This window comes from Nannospalax galili, unplaced genomic scaffold (genome assembly GCF_000622305.1).
Source record: "Nannospalax galili isolate Female #2095 unplaced genomic scaffold, S.galili_v1.0 scaffold308, whole genome shotgun sequence".
Lineage (NCBI taxonomy): Eukaryota > Metazoa > Chordata > Mammalia > Rodentia > Spalacidae > Nannospalax > Nannospalax galili.
In genome coordinates, this window is record NW_008359214.1 from 47,380 (window position 1) to 71,858 (window position 24,479).

The 24,479-nt window shown below is 36.0% G+C and overlaps 1 protein-coding gene across 5 annotated transcripts in view; it reads right to left on the reverse strand.

Moving 5' to 3' along the window:
- The window catches only part of Tdrd3 (tudor domain containing 3), a gene marked incomplete at its 3' end in the record, with an annotated part of 174,131 nt that overhangs the window by 46,722 nt on the left and 102,930 nt on the right, over positions 1-24,479 (reverse strand). For all 5 annotated transcript variants that reach the window (XM_008822914.3, XM_029558564.1, XM_017795562.2 and 2 more), the window contains 6 exon segments: positions 3,325-3,450; positions 4,111-4,267; positions 4,743-4,883; positions 14,261-14,407; positions 16,322-16,393; positions 20,336-20,477. In XM_008822914.3, the coding sequence (XP_008821136.1) occupies positions 3,325-3,450; positions 4,111-4,267; positions 4,743-4,883; positions 14,261-14,407; positions 16,322-16,393; positions 20,336-20,477 (785 nt within the window).

A 24,479-nucleotide genomic window follows, 5' to 3' on the forward strand; every position in this document is an offset into this window, starting at 1 on the left:
ATAAGAATTCCAATTCAGATACAAACTTGCTAAACTAAATCTTAACTTCCAGGGATCCTAAAACTAAACAAAATCCTCAGACAGCTTGAATTAATACAAAATGTAGGTGGAAGAAAAGTTCAGTTACTCAACAATATATTAGAATTGTGTGTGTGTGTGTGTGTGTGTGTGTGTGTGTGTGTGTGTTACTGGAAGCTGAACCCAGGGCCTTATGCATGATAAGCAAGTGGTCTACCACTGAACTATATATTCCCTGCTCACAAATTTTTAAAAAATTCTAAATATACATATCAATGAATTACAAGTGTCTTTATATTAACAGACACAAATAATAATGCCAATAATATGAATATATATCAAATTAGGCAATCATAACTCTCTTCATTAGCTCTCTTCATACGATATTTATTCATTAAACACTGTGAAGACTATCCTGAAAAGCTTTCTAGATCTTCCTTAGAAAAATACCTAGCATTTTCTATAATCATTGAAGAGTTAGTTTTAGATTGTAAGATTTCTGAGAAAATTCTGAGTAATATATTCTATACTTTAACTCCAATTATGAGGGCACATAAAATTGTAAAATGATCTGAAAACCAATTCAGCAGTCACAACTGCTCTTTGCTATAAACCCCAGTCCACATAAGAGTACTGTCTCTTAGTATCAAGAGAAAGACTAACAGATGGAATGTCAAACAAGAACAACAAAACAGCCACAAAAAGCAAAAAACACTGGAGGTGACCACACACCAAGCTTTCCCATCAATCGTTACTATCAATGCACCCATGAAGACAGGACCAAAAGAATATAGAAAACAGCACAAGGATCTTCTGTCTAAAAATATTACATTTATTGTGTAGCTGTTTATAATATGTGTGTAATCATGAATCTCTTCTGTATGGTGTCAACAGCATAAATGAGTCTGGAACAGAAAGCTGCTGCTAAGGAAATCAGCTCCTACTCAGGCAACATTGAAAAACAACAAAACAGCAAATCAGCAGTGTTTTCATGTCTGCCTGATTAAAGCATTCTCTAACTATTCAAAACAACTAGTTGGTCTTGTTTTGGCAATAAAGTTTTCAAATAAAGGACTAAATATTATTTTAGGTTACAAATATTATGAGAAAAAGCCTACTGTCATTTGTGAGACAAAACAAACCAACTTAGGGGCTTGGAAATGCTTATTAAAAAGATAAATCATCAGAGAATTTTATCATTAACTTAATAAAAACTAAAACAATAAACAAAATATAAGGGATTGGAAAAAGTTATCTTGATATAATCATATATGATCTGGCATATTTCTAAACTACAATAATACTTAGTTTTCTAGACTTTCAAAATATCTATGCTAGATCATAAGTTATATATTCAATCTAGTTAAAAAGAAATATGAAATCAACACTATTATAATTTAGGAAACATTATAAGAATCAAGTAGAAATGTAGGAGTCAGAATATAAAAGAAAAAGAAGGGGGGACTGACTGGGACCCTATATAAGAATACCAAAAGAATATTAAATCAAGAAGTCAAATATGAAGGCACAGCAGAGATTCCCCCTGCCGGTTTTGTAGAAGTAAAACCATGTTACACTGCCTAAGTACTGTCCATGTGATGACCATTTGAAGGAGGTTCAGAGGAGCTGAAATCAGCCCTCAAGAAATGGTAACCAAGAAAAAAGAATGTCAGTCCTGCATTTACAAGGACCAATGAAACTGTAAAAAGACCTTGAACGCCAAGTTAGAACACAACTCCAACTGAAATCTTAACACAAAGAACCTGAGATGAACAGTTTGCATACTTTTAAACTGCAGACTGTGTAATTTGTTACACAATAATACAAAACTAAATATATATATACACTTAAATATATGTAAATATAAATATATTTATGTCATATCAGAAAATGCTGCTCTTCTATGTTACACCTACAAATCAAACACTTTTAAAAAATTTATTATTTTTATTTTATGTGTATGCGTGTACTGCCTGCACATAGGTAAGTGCACCCATGTTGTGCAATGCCTGCAGAGGACAGAAGAGGTTATCAGATCCCCGGACACTGGAGTTACGGACAGTTGTTAGCTGCCATGTGGGTGTTCGGATTCAAACCTGGGTCTTCTGTAAGAACAGTGTTCTTAACTGTTAAGCCATCTCTCCAGCCCCCAAACACTTTTTTCTAAACAGTGAAATGTCTTTTCTATACAATCTAGTGATAAGCTCTGGTTTTCATGAAATTTATGTATTTAAATTTTGTACAAAAAGCATTTTGCTTCCAAACTTATTTGATTTAAAAAATAAAACCGAATAAAAAATTGAATCTAATCTTTAATCTTTTTTCTTAATATTTTCTTTATTATTTTAATTTTATGTGTATGAGTGTATGTGAGTGCACCTGTGCCATGCAATACCGCAGAGGTCAGAAGAGGGCTTCAGATTCCCCTGGAACTGGAGTTAAGGACAGTTCATAGCCACCATGTGGGTGCTGGAAATCAAACCCAGGTCCTCTGCAAGAACAGTCAGTGCTCCTAACCAGTGAGCCATCTCTCCAGCCCCATAATCTTTAATCTTTTTAAAATTTACTATTTTAGAAAATATTTACCATATTCTGTATTATTAAAAAAATATATATATACACATTTATTTATTTATTTAATTATTTATTTATTTGGGGCTGGAGTAATGGCTCAGAAGTTAAAAATACTAATTGTTCTTGCAGAGGACCCAGGTTCAATTCCCAGCACCCACATGGCAGCTAACAACTATCCCTAACTCAAGTTGTGGGGGAATCCAATGCCCTCTTCTGTCCTCCATTGGAGTTGTACAACATGGTACACTTAGATACATGCAGGCAGTATACTCATACACATAAAAATAATAAAAAATACATATTTAACATACTTCTTTCTTGTTTCATTATTTCTTACTCATTAAAGTATATCATGTTAAGAAGTACATTACATTGTGAAAGAATATTATCTCACTAACAATATGTATTATGTGGAGAAGGAAGAAAGAGATCAGTTTCACAAACAACATAAGTTATATAAAGTTAAGCAACAATAACTTTTCCAACACAACTATCTGTTGTCTACTGAAGGTGGGGTATGGATTGGTTGGTGGTATTAAGTAAGCTGACATTTACATTTTTAGAATGAAATGATTAAAACTTTCTCCTGTATTTTTGTCAAACATGAAATTCACCACAAAAAGCGTAATCTTCTAAACAACCATTTGGAATGTTATTTTGTACAATTCCAAGAGTTTTTTCTTTAAAAAAGAAATTTGTATGTAAGAAAAAAAAAAATCTAAATTACTCTACCTTCCACAGTCAAAGTCCCCATTTTAGATTCCAAGAAATCAAATAATGTGCTTGGTGCTGATGGCCTTGCATTTCCCAGGTCCTCTTCATCTTCAGATCTTCCACGACCCCTGCCTTTTCCTCTACCTTAAGGTTTAAAAGTACATATAGAGTATGAGAAACCAAAGGAGAAAACTCGCCAAAATACTATCAGCAAACTTCTAAAACCACATGCATTTCTCTCACATTGTAAAGTTATTCTATTTCTCTTATAATTAAGAAATGTTTTTTAATGATAAGTGGTACCTTTATTCCTTTATATGATCTATCCAGATATTTGAATTTACTCATCTAAATTATCTTTTAAGGAACTAAATCAGTGTTTTTCTTGTTTAACCACATATTTTTTTACAATGAATATGGGACTTGGACTTGCAATAAATACACACTGCTCTTGACTACATAATGCTTAAACAATAAAACCAAATAAAGACTACTATTTGGTTGATTTTAGAAAGCTTATAAAATTAGGTCTTTATAAATGTGGTATACCAATAGAAATAAATAACAGAACCAGTTCTTGTATATCATATTTTCTCTATTACTTGTAACAATTTTTATTAAATAAGGCACTATTAGACATGGTTTATATGAAGATAAGACAAAGAAACTTGCAGTAAGTAGCCTGCAACCTATAGTTTCAAATCCCACACGTCTAGATGCTAAAATGTTACCTAAAGCTCAGCCCTCATAGTAGTAAGACTCAGCCTCTGTCCAGAACATATCTATCTGGTACATAAATTTTACCTCTAGGAGGTGGTCCCATAACAGGTTTCTGCTTATTGCTGTTAAGAAGTACATTCAATGCTGCTTCTAAGTTGTTGCCATTATCCATAAGAGCTTGCCTTGATGCTTCCTTACTGAAGCCCATTTCTGTTATGTGCTTCAGTGCCTTCTCATCAACCTGTAAGGAATGAAGAGAAAGCTATGCTAACAGAATGTAAATAAAGCTAGGTACCAATTTTAACTATTTACTGTCTTTTAGTTTAAAATTTGTTTCTTATCTATGGAAAAAGTGTTTTACTAATACAACATTCTGACAAGCTGCTTTTCCACACTAATAGCACAGGAGAATCTGTATGATAAGTGGCACTGTACCTTTAGTACTCTCAACTTAGCAAGTTCCATGGAAAATACAAACAAAAAAAGAGAAAATCATGCTGTAATAGAATAAGTGCTTTAAAATCAATGCAGCAAAGAGAACAAGGCCTCATAAAAATCCTCATGGTAGAAAGTAGAATAATTATGATACTTCTTCCATTCAAGGAACTGTAATTTATAAAGGACTCTTCAAAAAAATGCAAAGAAAAAATATTCAAAGTACAATAGGATATTTAAAAACCAATTAATTTACTTTATGGTTAATTATTTTTCCTTACCAGTTCTCTATAGACACCTTCATGTTTCCCCTCTGATTTGGAAGACTTTTCTTTTTGTAAAACATCCCTAGTTCGGTTACCAACAACGCCCATGTTGAGACTACTTCTGGCACCACCTCCACCTCCTCCAAATGTCTTTGTCTTTAGATAAGAGAAAAATAAAACAGATATAAGTAAACTGCATTTTTAAATAGTCATTAAAAACTATAATATTACTTAAAAATCTGAAAAAAATTAATCATTTAAAAGTTTATTTTTATAAGAAAAAAATGAGATACCTAATTTTCTTAAAACAACATAGAACACAGACATATACTATTCATACTCTCTCCTTTTTTATAAGTCCACACTGAGCAATAAAAGAAAAATACAGGATTTTAGCCAAGTCAACAAAATAAACCTTTGTGTATAATAATATAAACATTATAAAGATTAGCTGTTTAAGCTACTCTAGTAAAATACTGTAATGGTCTTGGACCTGGGTTCTAAATCCAGATACAAGTCAAGGTTATCCTAAACAAAGTGCTAGACTGCTCCAAGAATCAAATGAAATATGTCCATGGTCTGGTTCACTCTATTATCTTAGAAAGTAAACATAATATGAACATTGGAGCAAAATTATTTTACTAGGTCATTATTTATATTCATCATATATCATTTCAACAATATAGAAAAGCCTGAGTCTATATTCATTATTTTCCTAACTTATTTGAATAGTTATACATGTAACTAAATTTGAAATTTGATTTAATTGCATTAATTTTATTTAATCATTTTTATTTTATGAATATCAGTGTTTTGCCTAAATGTATGTAGGTATACTATGTGTTGTGCAGTGCCCAAGGAGTCCAGAAGAGAGAATCAGATCCCTTGGAACTAGAGTTATGAAAATTTACAGTCACCAAGTGGGTGCTAGGAACAGATCTCAGGTCCTCGCCAAGAGCTGTCATTGCTCTTAACCACTGACTGGCTCTCTCCAGCCTCTAATCTCATTGTTGGTTTTTTTTTTGGGGGGGGTGTCTTTTTGAGACAGGGGTCTGGAACTCACCAGGGAGATCAGTGAGGCCTTGATCTCACAGAGCTACCCCTGCCTCTGCCTCCTCAGTGCTGGGATTAAAGGAGTAGACCACCAAGTCCAGCTTTAATCTTTTTTGTCTTTTCAAAATAATCATGAAAAAAAAATAGACAATAAAATCATTGACTTGGAAAGATACAAGAAAGTTCATGGCTGAAAAGTACCTCAAAGCTGTTTCTTAAACAGTATCAGAGGAAAAGCCTTTGTTATACAATATTTTTACACTGATAACTTTAATAAAAATAAGTTAAAACTTGATTTTAAAGATAATGACCAATAGTTCCGGAGAACCCTTGAATTTATTTAACGTTTGGAAATTATTTTGAACCAGATTAAAATATAAAGTAGAATCTGAAAAATGGGAAAATCATGCTATATGTACATTACTGGAAAACATATTAAGTATTTCTAGAAGAGACTTGATACACCATATTATTTAAAGTTAATGCAAATCAAAGTTAAAGCTGTTTCTTCAAAGATCAAAGATGTATTACTGGAGTGGGTTTACAGAATTTCATCCAGAAAAAAAAAAAGGCCTCATATTCATTATTTGTTTAACAAGAAGAAAAAAGTGTCTTACATGATGTGATGTGAGCTCCTTAGATGGGGGACTACAGCACAGACAGTACAATACACATGTTTTGGATGAGCTAGACAAGTCTTGTTAGTACTAATCTCTGCTCCCGCCCTCATGCAAATCACTTAATTTTTACTTTCTACTGCTTCTTGAGATTTTTACCCCTAAGAGGATGGAAAAAAACCATACCTTCTGAGGATTAAATAACATCATAAATAGGAAGGGATTACACCTCAGCAACTGGTGCACAGGAAATACTCAAAAACAGATGAAAAACCATTACCTGAGAAGTTTGCAGCCTGATCTGTTCCAAATTAAATGTATTTCTGGAATTTATATCACATAATGTGCTTTCTCTATTGGTGCCAATGAAATAGGTCCATTTTCTAGATATATTTCCTTATTATTTTCTTTCCGTTTGTGAATTAAGAAACAAGATAAACAGCATTTTACAGTTGCTTCTCTTTCTTTAATTTCTATTTATTATTTTTATTTTATGTGTATGCGTGTATTTCCTGCATGTAGGTAAGTACGCCCGTGTCATGCAATGCCCATGGAAGTCAGAAGAGGCTGTCGGATCCCCTGGGACTGGAGTTACGGACAATTGTTAGTTGCCATGTGGATGCTGGGATTCAAACCCAGGTCTTCTGCAAGAACAACCAGTGTTCTTAACCACTGAGCCATCTCTCCAGCCCTACACTTGCTTCTTAAGGATTTAAAACAGTTACTACCAGGCTGGAGAGATGGTTCAGGGTTAAGAGCACTGGTTGCTCTTCCAGAGGATTCTGGGTTTGATTCCCAGCACCCACATGTCATCTAACAACCATCCATAACTCCAGTTCCAGGGGATCTAATGCTCTCTTCTGGCTTCTGCAGGCTTTGTACAACATGGGTGCACTTACATATATGCAGGCAAAACATACACAAAAAATAAATTAAAAACATTTTTAAGTTGTTATTCATAACACATAAACACTGAGAATCATCACAACTTAATACCCATCAGGTAAATGGTAGCTGTCCTGATCCATACTGTATTGTTCATGGTGTGTGAATTAGGCATCCCTAAGGCCATCCTGACTGCCTTCCAATCTTACTGTATTTCCCTAGCCCACTCACTTCTCACTCTTTTAGTCCTCTAGTATCTTCTTCACAATTGTCACCTCTGACTCTGCTTACTTTCTTACTTAAAAAAACTGAAATTAACATTAAAGAACATGCACAGTGGAGCTAGAAAGGTAGCTCAGCAGTTAAGAGCACCGCCTGCTCTTGCAGAAGACCTGGGTACAGTTCCCAGCACCCACAAAGTGGTTAACCACCATATATAACTTCAGTTCCAGGGGCTCTAATGCCCTCTTCTGGTCTCTGAGGGCATCAGGCACATACATGGTGCACTTAAATACATGTAGGCAAAATATTCATGCACATAAAATAAAAATATATTCCCCCCCCTTCTGAAGCTGTGGTTTTTTTTCTATCTTCTAAGTTGATTTTTTGTATATTTCATACAGAGCATCTTAATCATCTTTATACTCTCTCCCACATCCACACCGTTCCAGAGCCCCACCACTGGATTTCATGCATTCTGTCATTTATGTTAAGGAATATCGAATCAAGTTAGTATCCCAAGATGTCCCTCAGTGCAAGTTCATCCACTGGGGTCTAGTCAACCTATCTAGAGTCCCTCCCTTAAAGAAGATCAGTTCTTCCTCACCCAGCAATAATCAGCTGCCCAACAGTTATTCAGCTAAGATTGGGGCCTGCTGAAGATTTCCGCAGCTCTATGGTGGGCTTTTGTCTGTTTGAGTTTACATGGGTCTTGTGCAGGCTGTTACCATCGCTGTTAAGTTCATATGAGCAAGGTCTCAGGAGCCTATAAGACTCTATTTCCAAGTGGCCATGCACATCTGCCCCTGCCTTGATTTTTACCACATCAAAACCAATGTAGAGGGGATGAATACCCTCCCTGACACTAGAGCATCAATCTTTATCCTATAAGCCTTTTCAACTACCCTTGGTAAGTTCCTCATTCCCTTATCCATAATAAACTTCCTATGTACTCTTATTTCTCTATATATTATTGATCACTGCTTGGAAGGATTAACTTCTACCCATCTACTCTAAGACGGATTATACTACAGTGTGCCACCTTTTCCCTTCTCAATCAATATTCATTTTTTTGGTGACCTCATTTAGCCTGATACCATCCAAGAGCATAGAACTCTAAAATATATATGGTACTTATGTGTGCTCGATAGCTTTAGCATCAACTTTACACATCTGGATTGAGGGAGCCTCAATTGGGGAATTGTCTCCATTGGCCATGTCTGTGGGGCATCTTCATTATTGCTGTGATGTGGGAGGCTGCTACTGTGAGTGGTGCCACCCCTGGGCAGGTGGGCCTGTGTTGCATAAGAAAACAGGCTGAGCAGGAACCAGGGAAGCAAGCCAGTAAGCAGTGTTCCTTCATGGCCTGTGCTCCAGGTTCCTGCCCTGAGTTTCTATGTTGGGCTCCCTGACGAACTGTGACCTGGGAGACGTAAGACAAATAAACCCTTTCCTCCCCAAGTTGGTAGTGGTCAGAGTGTTTTGACACAGCAATGGAGAGGCAAACTAGAACAGAAATTGGTACCGAGAATGGGGTATTGCCATGACAGATCTGACCTTGGTGTTTTTAAGAGGATTGTGGAAGCATTCAAAACTTTGGGCTGGAAAAGCCACTAAGTGCTCAGAGTATGTTGCTGTGGAACTTGGAACAGTTCTGCTGAAAGAGTTGTAGACAATGGAGGCCTGGCTTGTGAAGCTTAAAGTGGAGACTATCAGGGCTGTTCATGTGATACTTTGAATTGAGAATTTGTAGGTTCTGATTGGCTGGGGCTGAAGAATCAGCATGATTAAGAAGAGACTAGAACCTGAAGTAAAACCTTTGCTTTACTGGGACAATTGATGCTGGTTAGCTGGGGGCTGAAAAATCAGCTTTAAGTTACAGGAGACCAGCATCACTGAGGTGAAGTGTTCTGGGAGGTATTTCCTCAGGGTCAGCACACAGAAGCTATGGTCCAGAGGGGACCAGAGCCTCCATCTCAAGCTGGAAGTAGGACTTGGTAATGTGTAAGTCTCCTGCATGGTTGTGGTGTTGAAAATGTGAAGGGGTCAGAGAGCAGCTGAGGCTTGGCACTCCAAGAGGCCAGGAAAGGCCATAGGTTAAAGTGCAGCTTCAGTTGTAGTGAAGACCCCAGGACTGAAGGGGTCATGGAGAGAATCTGAGGCTTTGCACTCCAAAAGGCAAGAAGAGGCCATTGGTGAAGGTATAGCCTCTGTTTCAGTGGAGACCCCAGCTTTTTGGAGATGCCAGGACTGTGGGACAACCACCAAGGCCAGCAGTAGGTGTGGAATGGAGCTGGCCTGGGTCTGCGAGATGAGCTGAGTGTGCTGTGGATGGCAGAGTCAGAGAAGTAAAGCTGCCAAAACCCTTTGGAGGCTAGAAGACCGTGAGTGAATTCCAGATGTCCAGCCTTGAGCTACTTTGCTGGACTTTGGTTTTGCTTAGTTGTGCCCGATTCTTCTGTTTTAAATAAGACAGTACTCGTTTTGGATTTTACAGAAGAAACCCACAGTTAAAAAGAGACTTTTAAAAGAGACTATGGACTTTTAAGTGTTTGATATTTTAAGGGCTGTGGGGCTTTTAAGGCTGTACTATCTTATGTTGTGATATAAACATATCTTGGGGACAAGAATTGGAAAGGTTCTGGTTTAATAGTGATGTGTATGTGTCTCAAGTTGATAAGGGGTCAATTGTGCTGGATAGCTTTAGTGTCAACTTGACACACCTGGGTTGAGGGAGCCTCAACTGCGGAACTGCCTCCATTGAACTGGCCTGTGGCCATGTCTGAGGGGTATCTTCTTGATGAATGATGTGGGAGGGCCCAGCCCACTGTGGGTGGTACCACCCCTGGGCAAGTGGGCCTATGTTGCATAAGAAAGCAGGCTGAGCAGGGGCCAGGGGAACAAGCCAGTAAGCAGCATTCCTCCATGGCCTGTGTTCCAGCTCCTGCCTCCAGGGTCCTGCCCTGAGTTCCTATGTTGGGTTCCCTGATGAACTGTGACCTGGGAGATGTAAGCCAAATAAACCCTTTCCTCCCCAAGTTGGTATTGGTCAGAGTGTTTTGTTACAGTAATGGAGAGACAAACTAGAACACTATGCCAAAATTCTTTTCAGTTATACTTTTCTGTCTCACTATTAAACATTCTTACATCCATATTTAATATGCACCTCAATATTCATATGTTCACAATAGAGCACCAGATTGTCTCCCCTCCTGTCTCCCCAATTCTAGCTTTCTGCAATTCAAGGTACCCTGACAATTCTCAGAGTAAAATCTTCAGTCATTCTTGACATCTTTTCTCTCATGCCCCATATTTAATATATCAGAAATCTTCCCTACTTTCAAAAATTCAGAACAGGCAGCTTTGTACCACCTATGGACCTACTACCTTTGTGAAAAATACCAACACATCTTTTCCTGCATTAGTTCAATAATCTCCTAGCTTGTCTGTAATTCCAATCTTCCTTCTCAATAAGCAGTCTGGATGTAGCAGCCAGAATTAGCCTTCTAAAATACAGGTTAGCTGAAATATTACTGTGCTCAAAACTCTCCAAAAGCTTACAGTTTACAATTTCTAAGCAATAAGCCAGTATCTTGACAACTGTTTATAGGCCCTGCATAAACTGAACTCCATTATTCCACCTCTGCTTCTCTGCTTCTCTGGACCATCTTGTTCTTGAACATCTCTTCCTGTTTATCACCTTTCCAATAGCTTTTCCCTGTATCATTCTTTCTCAGATAACCATAGATTAATTTTCTCACCTCCAAATCATGGCTCAAATCTCACTATCTTGATGCTTAGTAAGGTCTATAAATAAAATTGTTACCTCCAACTTATTTTATATGTTTGAAGTATTTATAATATTGATCTTCTATTGTGTCACAGATGGATTTATTTCCTAAAATTGCTATTGGGTAATGTTGGACAAGTCAATTTAGTTAGCTTAACACCTTCAACTGCCTCATATAGAAACTGAGAAGTTTCCAAATCTGTTTCAGTTCTAAAAATCTATGATTCTTTATCAAATATTTGTGAAGAAAATATGTGATCAATTATTAATATAAAAATGAAGTAAATTATGTTAACTATACTCCAATATATAAGCTTTGTAAATATAGTAAACAAAATCCTCAGGAGGGGAGTTTAAGATACATGTAAACCAGAAAAACAATGTATGTACAGATACAATATATGTATCTCCCAAGTATTTTTCAGAAAAAAATTAAATATATTTCATATAAACTACAAGACATATATATTTTTTAAGTGCCTTATAATGAAGATACTGAAAAATAGCAATAATCACAATTATTGAGTGCTCTGAGCACAGGAGAGTCACAATCTACAGGCAGAAGTAGTGGTTCTAGATGGTTTAGAAATTATCTATTGTAATCTCAACAGCAACCAGAACAGTTCCACTACTGTCCCCAAATTTCACACATGAAGTGAATTAAGGTACAGAAGCTCTGAATTCAATTCACAGAAGACATCAGGGCATGCTTCCAAGTTGCCTAAGTTCAGAGTTTCTATGTGTGGCCTTATCCTAGACTAGAGGACATGAGGACAGCCAAATTCCAAAAAGCCTTCTGCTGAAGCTTTGAAATTAAATAGGAAAGTGATGCTTCACTAAGCTTCATCATATTTTCAGTAGAGGAAACTATTTCAATTTCAAAGATTAAAAAATGTCTAAATACCTAATTCAGAAACAAAAATTCTTTTCTGTATGTAAGCCTGGTCTACATAGTGAGTTCCAGGACAGCTGGGGCTACAGGGAGACCCTGTCTCAAAAAGACAAAAAAAAAAAAAAAAAAACCCAAAACTAAAACATAGCTTTTATTTTTATTTATACTTCCGTAAATCATTGTGACAAATCAATAAATATAAAGTGATTATTGTGGATTAAATTGTTTTAACAAATCACTGTGCTTTCTCCAGCATACTTTTTTATTGAGCTTTTTAAATTTCATACATTTTCCACTCAAATCCGGACTCCCTCCCCGATCCATGCCTACCCCTATCCCTCCACCAAACCTTATGCACTCTGCCATACATGCCAAGTCCTAATCATTCAGGTATTTGCACCCCAATGCCCTTCAGTGTAAATGTGTCCATTGGAGCCTAGTCAGCCCATCCAGTCATCATATATGTCATACTCTCCCTCACCCAGCAGGAATCAGTCTCAAATAGTTCTCAATCTAGTGTTTGCCCACCATCTATTTTTAACCTCCCCTTTGGACCCTTGCTTGATTGAGGTGACACGGGTCCCGAGCTTGATGCCACGGCTACCACATGCTCACATGAGCAAGCCTCCAGTGGCCTGGAAGCCTCCACCTCCCTGTGCTCATGAACCAACCCTGGCTCTTACAATCTTTCCACCTCCTCTTCCACAACGGTTCCTGAGCCGTGGGTGGGTGAGGTTCCATATAGGAGTCCCATCCTATACTCTACAGCTTCTTATTCTCCAAAACTTGGCCAATTGTGGCCTACTGTGTGCATTGTACTCTACATGGAAGCCTCACTTGTGAGAGTTGAGGGGTGCATTAGCCCTCTCTCCACCCCTTATTCCACTTTGTTCCATAAGCCCTAGTTGTAGAGATTCCACTGTAGATGTGTGTCACCTAGTACTGGGCATCTCCCAGGGATATGTTCTCTGTGCCTGACCAGATGTACAACTCTGCAGTAGCCTCCATCTGTTGCTAAAAGAAGCTTCTTTGAGGAATGCTGCACAGCAAGCTTGTCATTCTAAGGGAGGTCTCTTCTATCTGGCACTGTGTTCCCTGCCAAGCAGCTCCCATGTATACATATCCATTAATGTTCAGACATTCTATGTGCATTTCTCATAGAGTTTCTAGGGCATCACTTTTCCCTCTAGGTTTCCTAGTCCCTAGATTCACTCATCTCCTCTTTTTCCTCCCATCCGGCTCCCCTCCTCCCTCCTTCCCTCGTCACAGTGCCCCCATTATCCCCACTCTCCCCCTAATACCTCCTCACTCCCACCATCATCCTCTCTTAACTTCCCCTCCCTTCTCCACACCATGGTCCCTTGCATGTCCTTCCATCTTCGCCCACCTGCCAATTACTCCTACTTTTTCCACCTCCCTCAGGTAACAACTGTTCCCTGCTATCCCCTTTCAGGTTGAGAATCAATCAGCAAACAGAGAAAAGACCTAGCCCAAGTAAGAAAAAATTCAAATCAAAGAAGCTGGCCAACCATGGCATAAGACAGAGGGTATGTATATGTGCATGTATATATTTATAAATACACATATAACCCAAAGATAAACATTTTTTGCTATAAACTAATAAACTTAAGAAAAAACTGACAAAAAATATTATTTCTGACCAACTAATTAATTCTGACCTTGAACTCATTCCTCCAAAGTTACTACTCACAGTTAGAAAAAAAAAAAAAAAAAAAAAACTTGAAGAGTGGTAACTAGTTCACCTAGTAACAGGAAACCCCCAGATGTTTCTTTGAATGTGCTTAGCTGTGATTTCACTAAGAAGCAAAAAAGTAACAGAAAAAGGATAACTTGCTAACAGAAAAATTTACTGAAATTGCCAGACAATTTGGAAAAAGAACACATGAATAAAATGTGCATGCATAAAAACCCACAAAGGAGTATGGCATTTTTCCACTTCTAGAATATGTAAGAATAGTAACATAAAGACATTTTGGAATTAGTTAGGTAAAGGCAATAAGGATCATGAGTAATTTAAAGAGGATGTGATGTGAGGCATTTGTGGAAATTAACTTACTTCTTTGCTCTTTGCAACTTCTGCAATTGCAGCAGTCCTTTGCTTTTCAAATTCATCGTCATTTGCAGGCTTCACAGGCATTGTAACTTGTAATGTTTTTCTTCGATCAAGTTCTTTGCTATCCACATGGACATTAGATGCACATTTCTGGTAAAACAAATTCAAATAATTCAGTCATCCCAAAAGAGATTAAAGTTTTTAATAGAAAGCAATATTTCTTCAAAATAAATATTTATATTTCTTATAATAGGTTACAAGTAAAAATACCACTCCAACCAACACATTTTTTTAGAGTAGAAAGCTAATTTAAAAATAAATAGTAAGTGAAATTAGGGCTATAAAAAATGCAGTTATTTAAACAAGGTCACACATTTATAATACATATTAGACTAAAAGATGTTTCATGTTAGAATAATAACTTAAAGTAAATGTAGATTTTTAACTATCTACATTAACTGAAAACAGGTAAATATGATTTATAATTAAAAGTTTCATTTCCACATTACACCACAATACCCCCTATGAGTCAGGCAGCACACCTGCTAACATATAACAGTTTGAACTAGTAAGTCAAAATCTAAAAACATGCAAAGTTTTATTTGTTGTTTTAAGTTCTGACTTTTTAAATATAATTTAGTAAAAGCATCACTGCCTAAAAACAATTCCAAATCTTATTCCAGTAAACATCCTCAAAATTAACATTTCTCTTTAGCTCAGTGGTAGGAAGAAAGCAATTTTCTCAGATGTATTACACAGATACAGAATGTTTTCCACAAGATCGATAGTGTTGATACCAACACTATCAGACAGCTTTATCTATTTTTAACCCATGTAACACTGCAATATGCCACACAAGAATTTTTCAGGATGAATAAAAATAAATATTACTGTTTTGCTCTACTTTCTAACCCCACAAAAGCTATAAGACATATTTCAAGTTCTGAACAATAATTAAATCATTGCTTCTAGAAAACACATGATTTTTATAGCTATGTAACTTATAAAAGAAATATCACAACTATCTGCAGATAAAATCAATTTTACAGATTTATTATTTTCAAGTATGAATTACTATAAATACTTTTACCTTGCTTTCATTCTGGGGTCTTTTATTAGTGTCAGAATATCATCAATATGGACCACAACAAATGACTTCATACCTCCTTTTAACTTAACTATTATTCCAAAACAAACAGCCTGTTTTTAAAATGTTTAAAAATTTTCTATGATGCAGGAATGACTGTAATTTAGAGTACTCCAATCAACTGATCCTATCCCAATTTATCTTCTGATGAACTAGATATCTTTTCTAATACTAAAATTTTAAAAATACAAAATAAAACTTGTCACAGAAATGTTGGTTTCAGTTTCCCACTTTATATGCCCAGTTTACCTTTACTCTCAATCAGGACTCTTCAATAAAAGTAAGGAGCAAATGCAATTAAATTTCTGTGGTGGCATGAGGGAAAACACGAGGTACCACAGGGATTGAGTACTCTTGGATTTGTCCAAAATAAAGCAAGGTAAGACGGAGGAGACTGTTGGGATGCAACTTCATGCTGAAAATAGTGAGGAAGACAGAAGATGTGGCCTGCTGAGGCGCTTCCTCAAAGCAGCACTTTGCAGTAGGAAGAGTTAAAAATGAGGAAGAAAAGAAGGAGTAAACACTGATCAGGGCTGCTGTAGTTAAAAAGGAAAACACCAACTGGAAACAAAATTAAGTTCCTAAGACGACTGTTTAGCTCAAGGCAGAAGAATACAATTTTGGATGAAATTTTAGCATATTTTTATCTCCTTACTTGTGAACTTCCCATTGAAAAAGAAATTTTGTAACCTTCCCTTTAACTTATTTTAGTTAGTTATAGCTTGTTCTCAGATATAGCTCCTAAGTGCATCAATCTTTGAGTGAACAGCAAAATTATTAAATTCCTTGAACTTCATATTTCCATGTCACTCCATAGCCTCTGAGTAAATGGCTCAGTACAAACTATACAGAGCTTAAACACAATGAGGAACACTCTTTCTGGACTGAAATCAATCTACAAATGGGAAATTCATTACCTGTCCAAAAGGTACAAAAGGAGGTGGTCCACCTTCAGTTCCAATATTGCTTCTATTATGTTTTGATAAACTCTGTGAAAAAAAATTCAGTCATAAAACATAAATCATACATAAAGATATAATGGGCCAGAAATCTACTGCTTTCAGTAGAATCTTAAAAGAAACAAAGGCACTCTCTAAAGTATTTCAAGTTACAATATATAAAATATTTTACTTTATTTCAGTAACATGGCCAAAGTTTTTATCTCATCTCTCCTGACCACAACACACATTTGCATTTAATTTTTTAAAATATCAAGTTGTTCTCCTGAGGAGAAAACAGATCTCCTCAACATGAATTAAAATACAACAAACTATAGCAAGAAGAATTTTACTTTAAAGCACATAGCCAATAGATATAACTGAAATTTTTCTCCAAAATGAAGCCTTAAGACATAAAACATACTAGCAAAAAATTATTACTGATAAAGGTGATTTTTTTTCAGAATATCATAGTTTATAATATGGAAAGTCAATTAAATTGTCTTTCATCAATTTATACATTGAAGAAATATTAAAGCAACTGAGTTTTTCGACATTTTTAATACAGTTTAGTGTGTGTGTGTGTGTGTGTGTGTGTGTGTGTGTGTGCACCACAGTGCACATGTGGAGGTAGGGGACAACCTGCAGAAGTCTGTTCTACCCTTCTACCATGTGGGTCACAGGAATCAAACTCAAGTCACCAGGCCTTTACCTGCTGAGCCATCTCACCAGCCTTTGCTTATTCTTTAATAGATAGGCTTCCAAACTCTACTAGCTTCGGTTTTCTTTCTCAAGTTGCATAATGAGAATTAGGGAAATAACAATGTATTGTGAAAATGGAAAGAAAATATTCTCCTAGCAAAAGCAATTTTTTTTAATTGTGAAGTCCTTCCAAAAGGCCATAGAGAACCCTCAAAAGGAGAGTTAATTATCTATTTCTCCTATTAAGTTTAAGGTATTAATATATGTTAATACGATAACATAAGCAAGCATTATTAGATAATACATCTTCTCAACTTTAAACTTGTGCATTTTTAATAATTACAATTATAGAGAATGCTATGATTAAAATATAATGTAAAAGAGTGACAAAGTTATTTTTAAAAAATCAACATGTGCAGTTTTTAACATATTCCAGGGTCCCTGTATTACAAAACAATCCTCTACATCTCATGTAAATTTCCATCATGAGTAATAAGGCTAACGTCAACCAGAACATTCAGCCTAATGAGCAAAGGATAAAAAGATTTCAGGAATGCCACATTTCTTCACAACCTACATGTAAGACATCAATCTTTTTCATTTAAGAACAAAACAAGCGTAGCATATAAATATGATTACTTAGGGTCCCTTTCCTTGGTTTTAATTTAGTTACAAGGAGAGGATTATGCAAACAGCTATAAATCAATCCAATTTATACTAAAGCTTCCTTTAAAAGCTCACATAAGTTAGCATCCTCATTAACATGGTATAATTAAAAACATCTTAAAGGCTTTCTATTTCCTGCCCTGATGAGGCTACAAGAGTCAGATTTAATCGCCCTCTAATCGCCCTCTATTCACAGGGAGCAATCTGGTCAATGCATAAAAACCAATTATTTTAGGACATAGGACATGTAGCTCAAAACTGTTTTTCCTAAGAGAAAGAAAAAAAACATCAAGTGAGCCTTGACTTCTGCTTGGATGTATGATGCAACCATGAAGAGTTCAGTGCAGAACATCAACACCATAAGAAGAAGCTCAGTATCACTAAGCACTAGAGAAAGCGCATGGAAACCATTCAAGGTTCTATTTCACACATGGAGGGCAGCTGCTCTGAGAAGGATAACCAGCACAGAAATCAAAACACTGTGAAACAATGGGACATGTAAAATGACAGCTACTAGAACAGGATGGCTGTTCCTTAAAAGAATAAAACAAAATTACCATATGATCCAGCAATTCTATTTCTCAGTATATATACAAAAGAACTAAACAGAGACCACATTCATAGTGGCATTATTCATAATAAGCAAAAGGTAGAACAGTATTAATGTCCACTGGTCGATGAATAAACAAAATGTGGTTTATGTATACAATGGAATAATGAACCTTAAAAGAGGAAATTCTGACACATGCTAAAACATGGATGAACTTTGAAGATACCATCTTACGTGAAATAAGCTAGACACAAAGACAAATACTATAACATCTTATGTCTGAGTCAAGATCACAGAAAAAAAAAAAAGTAGAACGGTAGTTTCCACAAACTAGAAAGAAGGTAGAACACGGAGCTTTTGTAGTAACGGGTATAGAGGGTCAGTTTGAGAAAATGAAAAAGACTGAGAAATAGATAATGTTGATATTTATACACAATATATGAATGTCTTTAATATCATTGAACCTCACGCTTAAAAAGGATTAGAAATGGGGCTTGAAAGATGGCTCAGTTGGTAAAATGCTTGCCACACAACCATGGGGACTGGAGTTCAGATTCCCCAGCACCCAAAGAAATACTGGGTAGGCATGATAACCAATCTGTAATCCAAGCACCTGGCAGGCATAGACGGGGGACCCCCAGAGCAAGCTGGCACACCAGACTAGCCAAATCAGCTCTGAATTCAAGTGAGAGACACTGCCTTAATATATACAAGTGAAATATACATATACACACATATATACCACACACACATACACACACGAAATGAGGTTTAAACGTTCAATGTTAAGTTATAGATACTTTACTACTTAAAAAAATTTATTTACAGCACTGAAATGCTCCAGAACTACATCACTCTGAATGTACCTGTCACGGAGCTCCTAGTACAATATAAAACAGTACGAGTACAGGATTTCAAGTCTGGGTGGATTTTTTCTCTTTTCCATCTTCCTATAACAAATTTGCTACAACTACAACACCTGTATATAGTTTATTCCCTTTTCTTATTTTATAGGACTCTTATGGCTCCTATACTTCCAAAATTTAGTCTATGATTTATTATTTTTATGCATATTTATTTGATTTCTGTATGTACCAACTGAAAGCTGCTGAAGTAATTGTACTCTCCAAGCTTCCTACATTGCTATGGTTACCAATCAAAATGATAATAAACCAAAAAGAACTGTACTTATAATAAAATGTTTTAAAGCTATTTTAAATATAAAATTTTAACATCCCCTAACAAGAAATACTAACACTGTTTCTCAGGAAGCACAATGCACTGACTATAACCAAACATTTCAAGAATATTAAACTACAATTAAACCGTGTTGTGTGTGTGTCTCTCTCTCTCTCTCTCTCTCTCTCTCTCTCTCTCTCTCTCTCTCTCTCTCTCTGTGTGTGTGTGTGCGTGTGTGCATGTGTATGTGTGTGTGCACAAGTGCACGCATATCTATGTGTTTCTGTGCTGGGAGTAATAATCTTCCTGTAAGATTTACCAGACTTAATGCTCTTAAGTGAAATCATTCTCACTGGAATGTAGGAAAATTCTAATTATAAATTTAAAATATTCGGGCTGGAGAAATGGCTCAGCAGTTAAGAGCAATGACTGCTCTTGCAGAGGACCTGGGTTCGAATCCTAGCACCCACATGGCAGCTAACAACCATCTGTAACTCCAATTCCAGGATCTGACACCCTCTTCTGGCCTCCACAGGCACTGCATAACATGGGTGCACTTAAACAAACACATGCAGGCAATACACTCATACATATAAAAAAAATAAAAATAATAAAATTTTAAATATCCTTTACCAACAATTTCAAACCTATCAAGATATCATGAGAAAGGAGGATATTTTGAATGAAATGTAACAAGTACTGAAATGTTATATCTGCTTTTGAGGAAGAATACGCTTAAACAAAGGTAGATCATTTCTCTACAGATCATCATGTTCTATCTTAATAATTCCTACAGAAAATACTAATTTTATTACTCATTGTGAGAAGAGTCCCTTAAGAGAATGCAGTAAGACTGCAGTGTTCTACTAGCGTAAGCATTCTTATTTTACACTTACTCTCTGTAACTCCCATTTGTCGATCAGGTGTTCCACTTCACCGCCAAGAACTGTGGTGTTAGAGTCATTCAAGAGCAGGAATCCATTTTTTATATCAACAATGCCTGAGAGCTTCACTTTAGTACCAGGTGGTGTGTTCAGGCTGATAAAAAGGTAAACAAAGAGTTAAAAGTACACTGAAGCCCCTCGCCAAAGTGGAATTGAGTCTAATGACTTAATCAAGTTCTTCAAAATGCACTAATACCAAAACTAGCAATACAGTATAAACCGACCACCATGAAGGAAGACCAAATATAAGTCAAAGAAATGAGCCTCAATTCCACACATTAAAACAAATGTCAACAATAATAATCACACTTCACAAAGCTATGGTAAAGATAAATAAAATAAAAGATATGAAAATAGGTTAGATGTGCTGGTACATGCCTTTAATCCCAGCACTTGGGAGGCAGAGGCAGGTTGATCTCTTGTGAGTTCAAGGCCAGCTAGCTACCTGATCTCCAAAGTGAGTTCCAGGCCAGCTGGGGCTACACGGAGACCCTGTCTCAAAAATGCCAAAAAAAGATATGAAAGTAGTAGTTGTCAACTCTATCACACACAAATAAAATATTTGCTTTTCTTTTTGTCTGAGTTTTGGCAAAAATATATTATTACAAAATTAAATTCAGCATACAAAATTATATCTAGCCAGTAATAACCCTAGAAATTTAACACTTATAAGTTATAGTAATTCATAAAAATTCTATTTTTGTTTACTCTAGTTAAAGTTAAAAAATAAGAATCATGCACTAACTTTTAAAAGATTATTAACATACCAACTTTGACATAGTTGAGTATTAACTTTGAATAGGACTTTTCTATAAAAGGTCAGTATTATCAGGTCTGGGATAAACAAGATGTTTGCCATTCTACCAACTTTTGGTAAAAGAAACACAGGAAGATATGCACTTCATCACATAGGGTTTGTTCTAAAGTAAAAGCATATATACTGAACCCCACTCCATCTCTTGCTACATACAGTACGGAAAGCTCTCCAAATAGGATTCCTAAAATAGCTGCCCTAAAACACTGAGGATGAATTCAAAAATTATTCTGGAATGGCTTCATTATTCACATTTTTAAAAGCTCATAAAATTCACTGCATGCTGATACAGGCAACATCAAATCAGTGAGTGTTAATATCACATACTTTTAAAAGATGGTTAATAAAAGTTATTTGTGACAAGAAATAAGAAAGAATATGCCTATTTCTGAAGCTTCCAAGAACCCATACAGAATAAGAGAGATTATTCTGCACATCTGATAAGCTGATGTGTATAAGTATGTTTTCGATTTTATCTCAGTAAAACCATCATGATTATTCTTGGCACATGCTTTTAATCGCAGCACAGACAGGTGGATCTCTGTGAAATCAAATCTAGCCTGGTGTACATAGTGAGTTCCAGGAGAGCTAGGGCTACTGGGGAGAACCTGTTGAGAGAGAGAGAGAGAGAGAGAGAGCGAGCGAGCGAGCTTGTTCTGTCACTCACAGGTTTAGTAATTCCTAGTTATAATTCAGAATTTACAGAATAATTGGTCATAAACAGCCTTATTTAACCAAACCCTTAAGTAGGTAGATCCATGGCAGAAAAATGTACTAAGCTTAGTATAGTGTCCCTACCTTCAAGATCAGTAATATGTAAATACAATATACTAAGAAGTTTTTGCCAATTCTAGACAACCAGAAAATACAGCTTTCTATAACTCCGAATTAAATGTTTAGGAATGAATTACAAAGATAAGTACCAAGGACCACAGGCTAATCTTCTTTTTACTCCTAAAAAAGTTACTAATTATATTATTGATCCATGACCTATGTATGTTCTTGAAAAATACTTTTAGCCTATAATTTCTTTCAAATTGGCAAAATTGGAAGATGCACAAGAATATATGCACACATGAAATTAGGAATACAGGGAACTAACTGCATGCAACCTTAAGAAACAAGATGAACATTATAGTAGCATTTAGAATGTAATAAAGCAACTTTAAAGCTAAAAGCTAACACAGAAGCAAATGAACTAACTTTTGTGTTAAATAATACAACCCCCCCAGACTCTCCCTAACAGTCAAATAATCTGAGAATACACTTACAATTTCACAAGGACAACTAATAGAGTCCACTAGATTAAATTAGAATTTTATTGCCACAAAATAAAAATGGGAACTAAAATTACATTATAATTTTTATTACATTGACTTCAGTACCATAATTAATTCTTATTTAGGGAGTACCTTTTGGTTTAATTGCTATCTTTTGGCACCCTAAGGCATCTTTACTTTCTTTGCCGAACTTAAAATAAAAAAAAAAAAAAAACCACTAAAACTGGTACAGGAGGTAGAAGATGAGAAAGAAGTGGCCAAGAGAAATGCACGGCCCATTTGGAGCAACACAGTCCATCCCTACATCTGGTTTACCCCATCTACAGAGCTCTTTCACCTTCCTTCTAAGACAACCACTAACCAAACATTATAGTCTTCCAAATTATTCCCATGAATGAACAGTTCTGCACCCTATCATTTTTGTGACAGCAAAGTAAGACATGCTGTTTCAACAGTCAAAAAAATAATATGACACTAATTGTTTCAGTTGTCAAAATATAAAGTCAACACAAGTATAAAGCAGACAGCACTGGGCAGAACCCTCCACTCTAGACCAACCTTATATTTCCATTTACTTCAGAGAAATGTACATCAGTAAAATGGGAAAAAGAGCAAATTTATGGCAAGTCTTGATTCTGTGTCACCTGTGAACTCCCTTGGAAGGGTTCTGACTGCACCTGCCAAGGAGGAAAGGCTATTTCTCCACTGAAGCAGGAAACCTACTCTCCAAAAAGAATACAGTGTAATCACAAAGTAACTAAACCCCTCTTTACACATGGTAGCACACAACTTTAATCCTAGGCCTTGGGAGGCAGAGGCAGGCAGATCTCTGTGAGATTAAGTCCTGTCTGGTCTACAGAGTGAGTTCCGGACTTTGCTTTTTCCATTTTACTAGGCATAGCTCTAAATGCCTCTTTAAAAAAGTCAAAAGAACCTGGAAGATTGATCCTTAGAGTGTTCTCCCTTGTCTTAGGAAATAGGGAACCACCTATGTCCCAAGCTCTAATCATTTCCTTAGAAAGTACATTAGCCTACAAATTCTAGCCTATGCTACAATCTTAAATTAGGTTAAGAGCCCCTCCAAATCAACAAAATCAGAGATGAAAGGGGAAACATCAAAAGACACCGGAAAGATACAGAACATTATAAGGGAATATTTAAAAACCTATATGCTACTAAATTTGAAAATCTAAAAGAAATAGATGCATATCTGAAGGCATGGGAACCACCAAAACTAAACCAAGAAGAGATTAACAGCTTAAACAGACCCATATCACAAAAAGAAATTGAAACGCACACTACTTAATTTATTCATAAAGATAGAAATGGAGGGAGAACTTCCAAATTCCTGTCTTTGAGCCAGCATCACTCTAATACCAAAGCCAGGTAAAGATACAACTGAAAAAGAAAATTATAGACCCATATCCTTAATGAAAATAAATGCAAAATTTCTCAACAAGATACTTGCAAACCGCATACAAACACACATCCAAAATATCATCCACCATAATCAGGTAGGCCTTATCCCAGAGATACAGGGAGGGTTCAGTATACATAAGTCTATAAATGTCATAAATCATATAAATGGGCTCAAAGACAAGAACCAGTTGGTCACCTCAATAGATGCAGAGAAGACCTTTGACAAAATTTATGTTCAAGGTCCTAGAGGGAACTGGACTGGAGGGAACATACCTCAACATAATTAAAGCCATATATAACAAACCCACAGTGAACATCATTCTAAATGGAGAAAAACTGGAAGAATTCCCTTTGAAATCAGGAACTACACAAGGCTGTCCAGTATCCCCACTTCTCTTTAACACAGTACTTGAAACTATTGCAAGAGCAATAAGACAAGAGCAGGAAATAAAAGGAGTAATAATTGGAAAAGAAGAGATCAAATTATCCCTTTTTGCAGATGATATAATATTATATCTAAGAGACACCAAAAATTCCACCATAAAACTCCTAGAAATTATTAAAACTTTCAGTGAAGTCACAG